The sequence below is a fragment of the Hypomesus nipponensis genome, chromosome 27 (assembly GCF_054491055.1).
Source record: "Hypomesus nipponensis isolate SF chromosome 27, ASM5449105v1, whole genome shotgun sequence".
NCBI classification, from domain to species: domain Eukaryota; kingdom Metazoa; phylum Chordata; class Actinopteri; order Osmeriformes; family Osmeridae; genus Hypomesus; species Hypomesus nipponensis.
The window spans coordinates 12453544-12465359 of record NC_140387.1 but is presented as its reverse complement, the minus strand read 5'-3'; the positions used below and the strand labels follow the sequence as shown (position 1 = coordinate 12465359).

The window sequence follows — 11816 nt, the reverse complement described above, 5'->3', positions numbered from 1 at the left end:
CAAGGCTACAGCCCAGACACTCGCAAACAAATGGGGGGCTAAAGACACATTTGAAAATGTACGAATAAAGAGGGTGAAGCGTCACTTCGACGAGCTCTCGGAAGATATGCGTTTGTCGGATGCAGAAACGTAGTTCAGAGTGCACATTTTCAATGCTAATCTTGACATCATAATCAGCCAGCTTTCTCAAAGATTCAGTAGTATGCGAGCAACCTGTCATGTCTTTGAGTCTTTACACCCCAGTACCCTTCAACTCGCAGGAGATGATGAGCTGTTTGGAAAGGCAAAAGTGTTGTCTGACCACTATGACAGGGACATTGCGCCTACGTTTCCAGCGCAACTCTTATCATTCAGGTCCTGCTTTAAAGTAGCGATCTCTCAGCAGTCATCAGTGCAACAGATAGCAAAAATGCTGATTGTTGATAACCACTCGGTTACATCAGCATTTGGCGAGGTGTGCACAGCTCTGGTATTGTTTCTTACAGTACCTGTAACCGTAGCCACAGCAGAGCGATCCTTTTCTAAACTAAAGATGATTAAGACCTACTTAAGGAGCAGCATGGGGCAGGAGAGACTGAGTGGATTAGCTTAGCTACCCTCTCCATCGAGAGCATCCGAACCAGGGAGTTGAACATTTCTGAAATTGTTGAGGAATTTGCTCAACGCAAGGCTCGTAGAATGCCATTCTAAACGGCATGTAGCCTATACGTTTTTTTTCATACGCTTAATGCTAGCCTACTTGAAATGTATTGTTTTGCTTCAATGTCGTAAGAATAAGAATAAGTTACTTTGCGCATAAGCCTAATATTGTTGGAGGATTTTTAAAAATTATTGGTTTCAGCAGGTGCTGACTGTGGATCCGCTGTCAAGTGTCTGTTCCCATAAATCCATGCAAATGTTAATAATTCACAATTAGTTTGATTACCTTTTCACTACCTCTTTTGTAAAGCTCTATCTTGGAAGTCGCTTTGGATAAAAACGTCTGCTAAATGCATAAATGTAAATGTATGAGGCCGCTGGCTAAGTGCCAGAGTTAATCACAACCATGCTGATGGTCAGTATAATAACATTACAACTACAAGCTCCATTTATGGTGCAAAGTGACAACAGATTATGATTTGTTTATTTATTTATTTAATCATTTATTTGGCTCTGTCAACACAAATAGTTCCACAAATGGACTGGGACTGGAATGGTACCAAGTAACACAAACATTTTCTTGCACACTGGCCTTAGACAGTGTGTAGGTATACATGCAATGCTGACAAAATAACATTTAAACTCTAATGTTATTTGAGGAAATATGTTCATCTCTACGGTGTACAGTTTGTCAGAATCAAGGATAATGATTGTTAATGTAAGCAAAGTGATGCTGATAGTATTAAAAAAACAAAGACAAAAAAATGGGGTGCTAGTTTCTCCATTTCGGATTTCTTTAAAATGAATCAATTCAAAGCAAAAAACAAATACATGAAAAAAATATGATTTAGAGCCAGGTTCGTGAAGAGAAAGAAAACTAGAAGATGACAGTTTTGGATATTTAGACTAGAGTTAATTGAATAGAATGACTGAAATGAGCTGGAAGCCAAAGCGGATATGCAACAAATGACTTAATCACTTAAAGTCTATGGAGGATTGTTACGATGTAAAATTAACTGTACGTAAAACATTAAGTAACTTCCAAATAAGCTGCTGCACTGGTTTCTCGCCGGTTCTATTTAAGTGTAATAATTTGATGTAATGGCATTCCCAGTTTCTGAATTAGCTGTATTTATGCACAGTTAAAAAGTTAGTCTGAGTCTGGGTATTTACAATGTGAGTTGATGTGCCAATGTGATATGGTGGAAATACTAGCGAAAGTTTTTTGGTACTTAGGAGTGCTGACCAAACTATGGACATAAGTAGCAGTAATGTAAGCAAAGTCATTGTTATTTCCTGGCCATTTTGCAGCCTCAAAAACACCTGTGACGGACAACATGGGAATTATTACATTGGTGTTATCTTCTATATGTCAAAGGGTTGAGTTTCACATTCACGTTCACATCTTAAGCATTCTACCTCCCCTATAGGCTAACATTGGTAGCTACACTAATCACAAATCACACGACATTCTCCTGAAAGTGAGAATGATCTAAAATGTTCATGTTCTAAAGCTCCCTACTTTAACAAACAATAATGTGGGGATAGTTTTCTAGATTGCTACATTGTGCATTGGCTTTTTTTCCTGAGCTTTACCATTTAGCTTTTGAAAAGCTGAATTCAAGCCAGGTGGTGAGTACTACATTAAAAGGGGGGGGGGGGGGGTGATAAGCAGCAGGGACAACATGGGCTTTCAGTATGGAATCTGGTTCTGGTAGTACTGGAGCATGTCGTAGGTTTTGCTTCTGTTGGGAAAAAAATACAAAACCAACAATTAGCTTTCACCTAATTTTACAAACTCTTCTGCTTATGCCACAAAGGGCACATTTTTCAATGCATTCATTGTGTATTGAGAAATCTAGCGAATCATCTACAAAGATTTAACAGACATGATCTGGCAAATGGCAGATGAGATTAGTGGTGCAAGGTTTAGAAATCAAGCTACTTTTTACCTGCTGCTAAGAAAACAACTCTGGATGATTTTAATGATGAATGCAGAAGCCTCCTTCTCACTCATACTAGGGTTGAAGCGCTGCCTACAAGCCAAACAAAAGAATGAATCTATTATAACCATCTTCTTCCACACACACTCTTGTAAAAAACAGTGACAATTGGCACATTAGCCACAAAAATGCACACTTTAATTTAATTAGCTTATGGACAGTTTGGATATACCGTATTTTTCAGAAATAAAGCCGTGGCTTGTACCACGATTTTACCGTTTTCTTGTGGTTGTACGGCTTATAATTCAAAGCGGCTTATAGTTGTCTAGTTATAGATCAAAAAAGTGGCTTCGTCCAAAGAGCTCTACAGCCCGTGCAGCTAATTTAATGCTCAACACTTGAACTGGGGCTAATTCTTGAAAGAGGAATTATTTACTGTGTTGTCTCAGTTACACTATCAGGGCTTGGAAATACAGTGACTTGCTTAAGTAGGCAAATGGCTAGTAGAACATAACATTTCATAATAATTTCAGTAAATCAAGCCACTAAATGAGTGACTTGTATTTATTTCTGGACATGCTATCCACAACCAAAGTTTGTTGGTATTGTAGCGACAATACTCTTGGTACCCAGAATGCCCCACGGCAAGCTGAAAAGCTACGAAGTTAAGGGAATTAGCTTAGTTATATAAGCATTGTTTGGAGTTCTATTGTTCTATTGTTGTGTAATGCTATATATGGTCTGTAGTTTAGATAATTTGAGCGTTCACCCTGATTGTGAATGTTGTCTAGTTAGATGGCTATCCAAGCTGTCCAATGTGTAAGTGTTCCTGGGTAAATAAACAGTTGGCCTATATTCCAGTGCGACCGAGACTCAGATTTACAAACACAAATTCCCATTCTGGTGGGATGCATCTAAAGAAAAAGCGGCTTATTTTTCATGAATTATGGTAGAATTTAACCAAACATATCTACTCACTTCAGAAGTTTAATGGTCTGTCCTCTGAAGCATGGTAGTCCAGTGTCCAGCATAAGAGTTACCAAAGAAACCACTGCATCCATGTAGGGCCTGAAGAGGATGAAGAGCGAGAGAAGGATACAGCAAGAGGATGCAGGATGGTTCCTACCAAAACAAACTTACCCATCCACAAATTAACACAGACTTTACTATAATGCAAATGTGCACAGTCACCACCACTCACCTAACTGCCAGATATCCCCTCACACACATCTCCATGAACCATTTGAAGGGCGTAGCCTCCATCTTGCCCCCCATGATCATCACCATTTCATCGGTGAGCTTAATGTCTGGCTCCCATCCAAGATTCCCACCCGGGGAACTCTCAAACATGAAACCAAAGTCTAGGGTGCACAAGTACACATCCATAAATCCACATCCATTTATCCAAGTACTCATCTTTACGTACATATGTACATGTGCACATACAGTACACCACTTCAGGACACTGTAACACTGAATGGCATATGAATGTGATAACCCGTGTAACGCTCTGCCAGTAAGTGGGTTTATATAATTGGGTAATCATGCACTAGATAAGTAGCTTCTGCTGACGTGGTTCTGTACCTATGTGGATAAGGTGTCCCTTGCTGTCCAGCATAATGTTGCCGTTGTGCCTGTCCTTGATCTGCAGTAAGAAGAGAAGCAGGCTGTAGGCTGCCATGCTGCGGATAAAGTTATAACGAGCCTAGGAGAGAGTGAGAGTCATACAGAGAAGGGAAAAAAACACTATTATATGACTTGCATTCAGGTCCAATGGCTATTTATTTTTTTACAATCCTGGGGTCAGGGTGGCAGGCTTGTAACATCACCTTCTGGAAGGCCAGGGTGGACTCATCACCGTACTGATTACGAAAGTAGTCGTACATCCCAAAGTCTGTCTGCCTGCCCAGCTGGTCACGAGACTTGCAGTCCGGGATGCATTCAATCACGCCGCACTGGTGACAGGAAAATGTGCGGTATGTTTGGCATGTTTAAAGCAGCTTTAAAAGTACTAGTAGGTGATGTGAAGTGTGTGTGTTACTCTCACCCCAGGAGCGGTGGCCACCACTCTGTAGGGGAATACAAACAAGTCCAGTCCTCCCAGCTGGAAAATGTTCTTAAACAGGCCAATGATCTGCAAGGCAAGCATGTCCTAGACACAAGGGGGTGACAGACAGTTAGGTCTCTGTGTTTTAGCTTAATGTAAGTAACCGGGAGTTGGTGGGGGCTTCCTAACCTGTCTACAGTCATCTCCCACTTTGAAAATGGCTGCCTGCCAACAGATCCTTTGTGCTTCGTCTGAGCTCTCCTCCCCCTCTTCTATAGAATCAGAGGGGCAGCGGAGCCCCTCCTTCTCCAGCTCACTCACACCGCAGCGTTTCACCTTAAACTTGGCCAAGTAGGGAGCCTTGGCAGCACTTCAGATGTAAAAAAAAAAAGGCACAACAGTCACATTGACCACTTCTACATGTTTTATCCCTGAACAGGCCGATAAAAATGTACATCTAAAAAGATACAAAATATCTATATAGTATACAATCAACTCTGGAATTATCGGCGACTCTGGCAAAGATTATAAAAAAGTTACCTTTTTGTAATTGAGCTTAGTGCAAAAAAAATTCAACCTTCAATTAAAGTTAATGTATTTTTAAAAGTAAAAGATGTCTTCATCTTCGTCTTAATTATTTTTTTATGAAACCTTGTGTGCCACAATTTTGGTTTACATTTAATGCTTTGTACAAACTCCCTTTGCCACTGAAACAGCACTTCTCAGCAGTCTTCTCCTGTAATGTGGTTGGAGCATACAAAGCAAGGAATCTGAGACCACTCCTCTTTACAGAATCTCTCCAGATCATCCAAGGTCCTAGGTCATCTCTTGAACACTCTCCAGCCCACACGTTTTCAATGGGGATTAGATCTATTCAATTTACCTTTCGGAGTGACAAGACAGGCAGTGAATACTAGGCAGTGGATCAAGGGTGCATTGCGGGTTGCACATGAGCAGTAGTGCATGTGTGTGTAAAACGAAAGTTATTCATAAATCAAATAGGCAGCTTATCTACTACAACTAACCTAAAAGCAGGGCCAGGTTAACAATGTTCTGTGCCCTGGGCAACAAGGCTCAAGCACCCCTCCCCCCCCTGTGTTTGATGTGATAGTAGTTACAGATTGTAAAACTTTTTGGGGCCTTTAATTGAGGGCAAAATTGTTTTTTGAGCTTTATGTAACAAACATTTTACAAGCTGTTTTTCAATTGGTAAAATATTGTCTAGAGAAGGTGATGTATTTTTGTCTCAATTTTTCAGCCCCACGTACCTTGCGTTTCTTAGCCTGGTTTAGCCAAGGAGGTTTCCACCTTTATTACTCATTTAAGAACTATTTGATAAATGGAATATAAAAGCATCATAGAATGTAAAGTAACAAAAAAAGTTTGTCAGGCCACTGAGATGATTTTTCACGAGTTGCAATAAAGTACTCACATTAAGGAAAGTTAGGACTGCGTTCGTCGTGGTATAACATTTTAGTTGACATTGTCCAGGGCCCCTTAGATGTCATGTTCCCCTGGGCAAGTGCCCAGTTGCCCTAATGGTTAATCCGGCCTTGCCTAAAAGATCATTTACAATACGTTCCTTTACATCTAAGGACTAAATAGGATCATCTTGGGCATTGCATCTTGCACAGGATTATTCTTTGAGCTGGTAAACCGTGAATGCATTTTCAGGCTGTTGAAAGGTGCAATATCCATCTCCCTTCTATGATCGATCGCGTAGAATCCAGTGGCGTAACTATAGGGAGTGCAGGGAGTGCAACTACACTAGGGCCCGTGGCCAAAGGGGGCCTGTCCTCGATCTCAAGTGAGAACTCTACCTGAAGAACTGACCGGGCCCCTCGCTCCGCGTAAATCACAGAAAGGCTAACATATGATCCAGTCCGATCAATTCGCAAACATTTCTCAATTATGTTGTCAGTTATTCTCACCTGCCCAATAAACATTTTAACAATAGTCAGTCTTAACAACAGCAAATAATTCATTTTGCCTCATTTGCCTTTTGCTGAATGAAACGAATTTAGTTTTTATTAAGTAATATTGTCTGTGTAATATGTTGTCAAAGATTCTATAGCCCACCAACGCGTTGTGATCGTTTGCCATCCTGTTGTGTTGCATTGCGTTGCATGTTGAGTAATTAATCACAGTTTTTTTTTATCCCAACAGTTCCTTTCAACGTAGTCAAGTTACCCAACATCAAGGAGTCACCGAAGCCTATATTCAGTCCGTGTTTCCATGATAAATTATAAGCCTTAAAAAATCTTGGTTACACTTTTGTGAATCCAATGATCATGACAGCTCCCACCAATGCCGTCATCTTCTTTTATTTTATATCTTATGAAATTAATGAATGGGTTTGCCTACCATTAGCTAAATTGTTTCCAATATCTAAAAGTAATAAAATATGATTTGTTTCTCCCTTATGTGCATTTATACACATTTCGTCATTTAGCAGACGCTCTTATAGAGCGCGACTTACGGCGAATTGTCTGGGCTGATTTGAGCGAAAAATTGTTTTTGGAGCTTGAAACAAACAAACATAGCCGTTTGTCCAATTTGTAAAACATTGTCTAGTGAAGGTAATTACGTTTACGTTTCTTAACCTGGTTTTCCATCTTTATATTGTCTCAAATGAGCTTTTGATCTGTCAGTGTCACTGTTGTGTGTATGCGGCACATACGTTCATTTGGAATTTTCCACCGGATCTTTGACACCGATGTTGTCTGTGTAGCCCAAATATTGAGGGCTCCTTAGGGATGGGAAAATAAATTACAATAAATAAATATATATGTGAGAGAACAATGGTTGTGCTTGCCGAAGGCTTGAGCACACCCAATTATAGGCTATATATAAACTATACATATTTTACTAGACATATACATATGCTAGACATCTTATTTAGGCTATATGACGTTTGTCTGAATGACAGACTTGTGCAAGGGAACCCTTGCGACATCTGCTGATAGAAAAGTGAATCGCAGCCGGAAAAAATAGATTATTAAATAAATAAATTTAATAGATTATTTTAGGTATAGCCATCCTTCTTTTTATACCAAACCACGTAAAGAGATTTCTCAAATAATTTGTTGAGATGGAGGTGGCATTTAACCCCAATATGCTACTTTTCCTCACTTATCCAACAGTGAGAAAAAAATGTATCCATTCCTTTTTGCTTTGTTTTTTTATAACCATTTGTTGACTTATGAAGCTCGACACACTTTTCCCTCATTCAATTTGTGTGTTCTCTTATCTTGTAATGTTGATGTATGAATATGGTATATTGCCTGTGTCACCTCATCTATATGTGAGTCATGGATTACTGCTTGCCAGTTCTTAAACACTGATCAACTTTAAAAGGTCTAATATAATTAGAAAAATGCTTCAGTTAGTTATAGGAGTCCCAAAAATGATGGGTTATTTTTTGAATATGTAAGCGAAATTACCAAAAGATTACATCCTACAATGGGGGGTCAGATGGCTGAACGGTTAGGGAATCGGGCTATTAATCAGAAGGTTTCCAGTTCGATTCCTGGCTGTGCCAAAACGACTTAAGGCAATTCACCCTACTTGCCTTGGGGGGGAATGTCCCTGTGCTTGCTTTAAGTCCCTCTGGGTAAGAGCGTCTGCTAAATGACTAAAATGTAAAATGTTATAACTCTTTGCCAGGGGTGCCATTGCTTCAGGAGTTGACTGTATATAATAATTATTATATAATACAGATAATACACACAATACAATTTGAGATAAATGTATAACTATACTATCAATTGATCAGGGTTATTAGGCAAATGTAGCACACCTCTGCATAGGTGTTCCAGACTTGTAGTCTATATCCAAAACAATGGCTTCAGGGTTACTGGGGAGGTAGCATCCTGAAGTCCACAGCATCCACATAAGGAAGACAGAGGGTATGAAGTCAAGGGGGGCGAAAAACAGGAAGAAAGCACATTACACTGTTACAGTAAGGATCAAGATTACCTGGCTGGACCTTGATATCAGACAAGGCTTTGAGACATGCCCTCTTCCTCTCCTCTCCCTTTGGAACGGGCCTGAAAATCAATTTTTTAATTTGTGCTACACTAGAATACCCCTACCATACCAATTTCTATGACAGAAGGATATGCAGTGAGGTGTTCCTACTTGATGATGGCAGACACATTGGTGATCTTGCCAAAAAAGTCAAACTCTCTCCCATAGAAGTCTTTGGCTGGACCAGACAGGGATCTGGTTATCTCCTCTACCATCTGCTCCAGCAGCTCCCCTATATCAGCTGTAAAAAGGAAGAAACAGGGTTTCAATTGAAGTGCAAAAATTCAATTCATTTATTATTCAACTGAACTTGAATAATGACAATAGACAATGTACAACTTTTGACATTGATAACGGGGAACAAGTCCAGACTAAGCAAAGCCAAAAGATTTATGAGAAACTTGAGGAACAAGACGTGATGAATCGCGATGATGAGAATTCTCAAGACTATGTTGAATTAGGAAAACACGGTGAGGCTGTACCTATATATGATTATTTGGGAGCTACAAGATTTTTTGAGTGTGTGAACCTAGAACAGATCAGAGATTTCAAAGACGATGTCCAAAATAATAGGGTAGAGCAAGCTGAGGGAATCAAAGGGGCATAGACAATAATTTAATCTAATCTAGGTTCTAACAGAACTGCTGAACTGATTACAAGTCCAGCAAGAGTCTAGGATCACAGATAAGGGGGTCACTCCAGAACATCCTAAACAGACCCTCCACAACTTTAATCATAGAGGAAATCCTGAGTAAAACTTGAGGTGGAAAGTGAAAAGTTCAAGGGTTTTCTCTGTCAGGAGTGTTATCACCATCATGCCAGCACTTGCGGACTATAGAAGCATAGAAAAAAGTAGATAAAAAATAGTTTTTAAAAAGTAGAGGAGAAAATCTGTCATAACCCATTCCCCTCTTAACTACAAGTATTCTACTTGTACAGATGCGACACCAGTATATGATCTGACTGGTCATCAAACCTGATGACTGGTCATCAAACCTCTGGAGTCTTTCACATACCAAATCTGACAATTTACCTGGCATGCAGATGGAAGATAAAGAGGACTGGGGCACACTAGCAAGAAGTTTAGCAACAAGGGAAGCTACTAACCTTTTGACATCATAACCCCTGAGTCTGATTCTTTATTTCTGTGGCTAACTATCCCAGCAACAAGGGAATCTTCACAATCAACAGGGAGTCCTTGGTGTTTACTTATCCGGTAGCTACCCATCACGTTGCCTACAGCCCTGCAGTGTCTGCTTAGTAATTTACAAGTGACATTCATTACCGAAGACAATATTGTGCAGAAAACATTCAACAAAGGAATCACTGGATTTCTAACGATGGTATTGTTGCTCCCCAAGCGAAAAGGTGTTTTCAAGAACACAAATATTCTATTACAACTCAGGACATTGACAGCATTGATTGAATGCAATTGTCTCAAAGAGTTCCAATATGGCGTAATGAGCCAAGTATTTAAAGTGTAATCCCTGTCTCCTTAAACATTTTGTAAAATAAAAGAACAATGTGCTGAGCCTAGGCAATACAGTAGAGTGATGTAACCTCTCGCGTTTCGAACAACCTGAACATTTACAGAATGGAAACCTTTGCTATTTACTGGATGGCCATAAATAAATGTGCTTGATTGACTGATTGATTATTATTATTCAAATGGTTGTTTTGGAAATTAATTACATAGTGTAAGAAATCGCTAATGAAGAAACTATTTGAGAGAAGGAGCAAATCTTTAATGCACCGCTCTTCCTAACAACACTTCCTCCCAAAACACTCATAACTTTCGATGCCTACTCTGTGGCAAAGTTTACGGAACCAATGCAAACACACCTGAGATGGCATTAGTGTTGCTTTTGTCAACGAACATTTTTATTAAATATTGTCGTCAACGAACCTTTATCACCTGACAAAAACGAGACAAGACACAACGTAAATGTTGCTAAAGTGACGATGATTTTAATTAAATATATGATATTGTTGAAATTTTTTTTTTTTTTAAATGCTAAAATGTCTCATTTTTGTTGACGAAAACGAGTCGAAATGTTATAATGTTATTTTGTCTTGTTTAGGCTTGCTTATTATTATTATCCAAATAAGCGCAGCTAGTTCAGGCAGGGCAATCGGGCAGCGCGTGTCATTCATTTCGGGGATGTAAGGTGTCTTAAGCCATGTTCACACTTGACTTATTTTTTTTGAAAAAAGCGCTGCCTTCAGAGCGCCTTCTGACCGCCAGGGGCGTTTCTACACGGGGGACTACAGGGGCCAGTGCCTTTGTAAGAATGTCCCTGGCCCCCCCTGTGGCCCCCCTGAGCAGACTGAATAATTTATTTTGTATTATTTTATTTTTTTACATGTTTTACTTTCTTCTAGTAGTCATCATGAAACGAGGAATTGACATTGCAGCCTTTTTTGCCCCAGTAAATACAAAAAGTCAGAGAAAAATATCAAGGTATTGAGAGCTGAAAGAGGGAGAGCCAGAGCTGTTTGTATGATTTTAATGTAAAGCAAAATTAAAGTATTTAATGTTTAAATATATATATTTTTTTAATGTGCCCCTCTGATCAAACACTGGCCCCCCTTGGCCCCCCCCAGTAAAATTTGTCTAGAACCGCCACTGCTGAGCGCCTTCTGAGCTACTTTGTAGCTAACATTAACTAACGTGAAAGAGAGTGTGTGTCTGTGTGTTAGAGATAGTGACACCAGGTGAAGGAGAGTGTACAGGGAGTGTGTGTGTGTGTTAGAGAGAGAAAACCCAGGTGGAGGAGGGGGTAAAGGATGGAAAGCATGTCGTTATTGAGGCACCTCCATCAAGCGGCTCCTTGTATTACAACTACAAGGGGACATTCTCCATTGTCCTGTTGGCTGTTGTTGATGGCCATTACCGCTTCAGGGTGGTCGACATCGGTGCCTACGGCAAAAATAGCGATGGAGGAACATTAGCTGCCTCTGCCTTTGGGTCTGCCCTGCGGCAGGGGACCCTCAACCTCCCTGTGGATGCCCCTCTACCTGGAGCAGAGAACTTGGGGCCCATTCAGTATGTGTTCCTGGCAGACAAGGCATTCCTCTTGCAAAGAAATCTCCTTCGCCCCTACCCTGGGCACCTCTTTTCGCTGGCTCTCAACGAAAGCAGTCACATTTTCTTTCCC

General features: G+C 40.1%; 1 protein-coding gene across 5 annotated transcripts in view; it reads right to left on the bottom strand.

The window, feature by feature from the left end:
• Positions 1–1111: 1111 nt before the first annotated feature.
• The window catches only part of pi4kaa (phosphatidylinositol 4-kinase, catalytic, alpha a), a 118622-nt gene continuing 107917 nt past the window's right edge, over positions 1112–11816 (bottom strand). For all 5 annotated transcript variants that reach the window (XM_084693901.1, XM_084693900.1, XM_084693899.1 and 2 more), the window contains 11 exons: positions 8770–8899; positions 8608–8678; positions 8429–8501; positions 4819–4999; positions 4630–4734; positions 4412–4537; positions 4167–4287; positions 3784–3943; positions 3561–3650; positions 2592–2675; positions 1112–2384 (listed from right to left, as the gene is read on the bottom strand). In XM_084693901.1, coding sequence (XP_084550027.1) covers positions 2333–2384; positions 2592–2675; positions 3561–3650; positions 3784–3943; positions 4167–4287; positions 4412–4537; positions 4630–4734; positions 4819–4999; positions 8429–8501; positions 8608–8678; positions 8770–8899 — 1193 coding nt within the window. In that variant the 3' untranslated portion in view covers positions 1112–2332. The remainder of the gene's footprint in view (positions 2385–2591; positions 2676–3560; positions 3651–3783; positions 3944–4166; positions 4288–4411; positions 4538–4629; positions 4735–4818; positions 5000–8428; positions 8502–8607; positions 8679–8769; positions 8900–11816) is intronic.